This window comes from Triticum urartu, chromosome 6 (genome assembly GCF_003073215.2).
Source record: "Triticum urartu cultivar G1812 chromosome 6, Tu2.1, whole genome shotgun sequence".
Classification (NCBI taxonomy): Eukaryota; Viridiplantae; Streptophyta; class Magnoliopsida; order Poales; family Poaceae; genus Triticum; species Triticum urartu.
The window spans coordinates 572,674,742-572,679,092 of NC_053027.1; the positions used below are offsets into that span (position 1 = coordinate 572,674,742).

At 42.0% G+C, this 4,351-nt stretch overlaps 1 protein-coding gene across 1 annotated transcript; it reads left to right on the plus strand.

The window, feature by feature from the left end:
• The first annotated feature begins 1,272 nt into the window (after positions 1-1,272).
• On the plus strand, positions 1,273-4,075 carry LOC125515631 (F-box/FBD/LRR-repeat protein At3g52680-like). The gene is made up of 4 exons (XM_048681144.1): positions 1,273-1,785; positions 2,183-3,064; positions 3,172-3,324; positions 3,458-4,075. Exons 1-4 carry the CDS (start codon positions 1,780-1,782, stop codon positions 3,809-3,811), a joined length of 1,395 nt encoding a protein of 464 aa, XP_048537101.1. The 5' UTR covers positions 1,273-1,779; the 3' UTR covers positions 3,812-4,075.
• Positions 4,076-4,351: the final 276 nt, after the last annotated feature.

The following is a 4,351-nucleotide window of genomic DNA, read 5'->3' on the forward strand; positions in this document are numbered from 1 at the left end:
CATGAACCGAGAAAACCAACTGGAAAACATTAAAAAACATAAGTATATGGGACGGCCCGCTACAAAACCTAGCGTGCATGTGTGTGTGTGTGTGGTGGGTGGGGGGGGGGGGGGGGGGGGGGGGGGTGCATCCCGTTGGTGCTTAATGCGCTGAATAGGGATTTGTGCACTGGGCTTGCGCATAGAGGGTTGAGGGGTCGTTATTAGTGGACTTCCCACGCCTTATACTAGGAAGAGTATCCACATATATAACACCCTTTTGCTTCAAATTGTCGACATGCCGCACATGTGGTTACCCAGATCATTATCGACAACTGTTGAATGATTATTGCCTGGTTTTTTTTACAAGTTTTGAATTAGTTGTTTCTGTTAGGTTGTCAAAAACATCAATATTTATTTACTTACAAAAATAAACACTTCAAAATATTTGAGAACGTATTTTGAAAACAAAGTAGATTTTTTTAAAACAAACATGTTTTGAAATGTATGTGAGCATTTTTGGAAAAAAACTCACATTTTACATAAATTTGTGGACGTTTACTTTGGAAGTATGAAACATTGTTTGAAATATTTCCATAATTTTTAAAAGGAAATCAATTTTTGAAATTGTAAACAAATTGTAACACCACAATTTTTAAAATTCCATTTTTGAACATTTATTGTAATTATGTTTAACATGGACATTTTTTTAATATTCGGAACATTCTAAAATTTAGCTTTCAAGTAAATTTATAAATTTTTCAAACATTTAAATAAATGAAAACTAAAACATGGGAACAAGACAATGAAAAATAGAAAGAAAAAATGAAAGAAATCTGGTAAATAAAACAACAAAAAAAGGAGGAAAAAAATAGACCGAAACCTTCTAAAAGGTTCGCAAAACCGGATTCCTTCTGTATGTCTAATTGAGTCTTTTTTAACTAATATATGAAGTAAGGACTTTCAATAAAAAAATTACGGAGGGAAGAGAGATTTCATTACTCAAGGAGACTTTCAATAATTTCTTATAAACATAATTCCTTCACACACACACACACACACACCACCACCACCACCAACAACAACAACAACGACAACAACAACAATGACTGCAATTGCACATTTTTTTTTGGAAGTAGCAGAGAGTAGAGAAATACTACAAGTTTTTTTTTTTATAGAAACACTATAAGCTGGACCTCGAGGACTGAACAACAATGACTGCAATTGCACATTGGGCCTTTAGCCCATCGGTGCCATCACAGGCCTCGGTATATGATGGTGATCCCTACCAGTTCGCCCACCCCTAGGGTTCCACCAGAGAGGAAAGGGGATCGGGTGTCAGTTATGCGCCGCCGCCTGCCGTGCGCCCATCTCCACCATCTCGCCGTCGCCGTCGCCGTCGGATGCCTCGAATGAGGATCCGGCCGTGTTTGAGAAGAGGCGATCAAATAAGCAGCTCCCCCTTTGGGAGCTGCAGCCTCCAATCGAAGCAGCAAGAGCAGCAGCTCTTTAGGGAGCGGCGATCCGCAATCAAGCCGCTCCTCTCCGAGCTGCAACCGGCAATCGAAGCAATCAAGCGGATCCACTCCGAGCCGCAGTCAGCAATCCTTTCCGGATTACAATCAGAAACAGGCCCTCTTTCGAATTCAGTCTCCGAGTTTCCGTTGGTGGCGGCAACCCAGCAGCTATATATATCTGGCCGGGCGGACACCACGGTACCCGCCAATTTTAAGAGGAGACGAGCAACCCTCTTTCCAGCGACCGGCTACCAGATCGGCCTCAGCAAATCCTCCCTCGAACATGACGGTGAGTTCGTCCTCCTGCTCCTTTTCCCCTTGTTGTAGATACAACTTCACCGCAGAAAAAAAAATCAAGGAATAATAAAAAGTAGGAACCATAATCAGAATTCATGGTCAAAATTTAACTTTTCTGGTGGCGAAATGTCAAAATTGCGTCAGTCTCTTGGAAAGTATGAAATTTTCCAACACTGTGGGTAATTACATCCTTTTGTGGGTAATTACAAAGAACTGTACTATCAAAATTGTGTGTTTCTGTGGGAAAGTATGAAAGTTCTATTCTATAATCAAAATTGCGTCTTTCTGTGGGAAACTATATATTTTGATTTTTGTCTGTGGAAAATATTAAAATTGCACCTGTCTCAGTAAGTAATCGACTCTGATTTGTTTCCATATTTAAAATGTAGGACAATGAAGTTGATAGGCTCAGCAAGTTGCCTGATGACGTTTTGCTCAACATTGTCGAGCGACTTGATATCACTGACGTCGCACGAACCACCATCCTCTCCAGGCGGTGGAAGCAGATCCCTGCTATGCTCTCAAAAATTATCATAACGGTCGGTTCTTTTGAGCCCAAGCACGGAAGAGGGACAAAATTAACCTCACATGATATAGCTCGGGCCAACACCACCGTGCTAGAAGCAACCAGGAGCATACTGGAAAGCAGGACCAGAAGGCTATACACCATTCACCTAATGTCCGTGCAATTCTATCTGGGAGATGACTCCATCTTCATTGGCCAGACTGTTGCCAACACCATAGCAACACAAAAAGTTGCTTCGGTTGAGCTTGCAATCTTAACCGAAGTGCGTACCAATTGTTACGTCGATAACCTGCTCAGTCATGGGAAGCGGTTCATGTTATTCTTTGATTCGTGTCCAAACGTATTTGGTGGTCTTGCACGCCTCTGGCTAGAGAATTTGAGGTTAGGCGAATCAGACTTCCCCAAAATTTTCAGCATATGCAAGCAACTAGAGTTCTTGCGCCTCTGGCAGTGTGACACGGGGGATCTGTCTTTGCTGAAAGTGGAACACCCGCAACTCCGTGAACTAGTGATTTCGGATAGCAATCTTGAGAGGGTTGATCTTAAGTGGGTACCAAAACTCATAGTACTAAAATTTAATAAGTTTTTATCTCGAGACGACCCTTTCTGTTTGGGCTATGTCCCACAGCTCCAGACTTTGACCATCAGTAATATTGGTCTTTCTTGGCACAAGATGCTCAAGCTAAGTGAGTTGCTTGCTAAAACAGCCATAAGCAACCTGCATTTGAACTTCAGATGTGAAAAGGTTAGTGGAGGTCTGCAGCTAATGTTATCAGAATGACGTGTGTCATGGAGAGGTTGTAGTCGTTATTTTTGTCTAACATAATTCTGCATTATCCCCCTCTTTTGCAGATTTGGGTCAAACCAGAAGGCCGAAAACAATTGCTACCCGTGTTCCGCAAACTAAGTCTTGTGAATTTGTTCAACATTTCTGAAGAATGCGATCTGACTTGGACGATGTTCATACTCCAAGGTGCACCCAGTCTGAAGGAGCTATGCATCATGGTAAGCTCTTCTACCGATTCTCCATCTCTCATTTTTATTCCATCTCATGTCGAATATGCAAAGCGAATTGTCTCTTTTTCGGAGTTCAAACTTTTTGTGACCAGTTAGGAGTTTTTGACATGGTTGAATGCAGGTGCGGGATCATTTATGTGAAATGATAAAGGGGAAGCGGAGGTACATGCATGAGTTTAGCGAGGAGAAGGACAAAGGACTAGAGCTGGAACCATCTGCCCCTGATTTCAAGCACCACAATCTGGCTGAGCTCAGTATCTATGGGTTTCAGGAAGAAGACAAGTTCGTGAGGTATGCCAGAAATGTCATGGAGGCAGCGGTGAACCTGGAGGCCGTAAACCTGTATAAGAATCCAGGGTGTGAGAAATGCAAGCGTATTCTTCCAAGTGGGTGGACGTCGACGGAGATGGTGTTGATTAGAGACAAAATCAGCATGGGTATGTCGTCAGATGTTGCGATTCGCTTCCCGAGTTGACGGGCGACAGTTAATATGGATAGGAGGGAGTACCATCTCAAACTACACAGGTTCATCGTCAGTAAGGATCGGAGGGAGTACTAAGTTGAGTACGATAAGGAGATTAGCTTAACATTAGTGCAAGTATTTTGGCAAATGGGAATTGCCTGCCGATGTTTGCTTTCGTTGTGAAATGGGTTGTAAGTTTGTAACACTGGTGAACATTGCGTTTTAGCCGAAAGAACATTTCGTCCAGACTGAACAATGAACACTTTTGACAAAGCATCATGTCTGTTGGACTTGTTTTTTTTTTTTTGGTGAGATGTTTACCACGATCGTTTTGTTCCCCTAGCAGCAGTGCATTCCGGCATGCCTTTGCTGGAGTGAAACCCAAAGAATTGCACCGATCGCACAACATAAGAGCATGTACAATGGTTGATAAAATAGTCTTATCTTTAAGTCTTGCATATAATTTAGAGATAACAAAAAAACGTCTTTGCCTTGTCTTCAATAACTAGTTGTTCATAAAAACATGGCGAGACATATTATGCTAAAAGATCA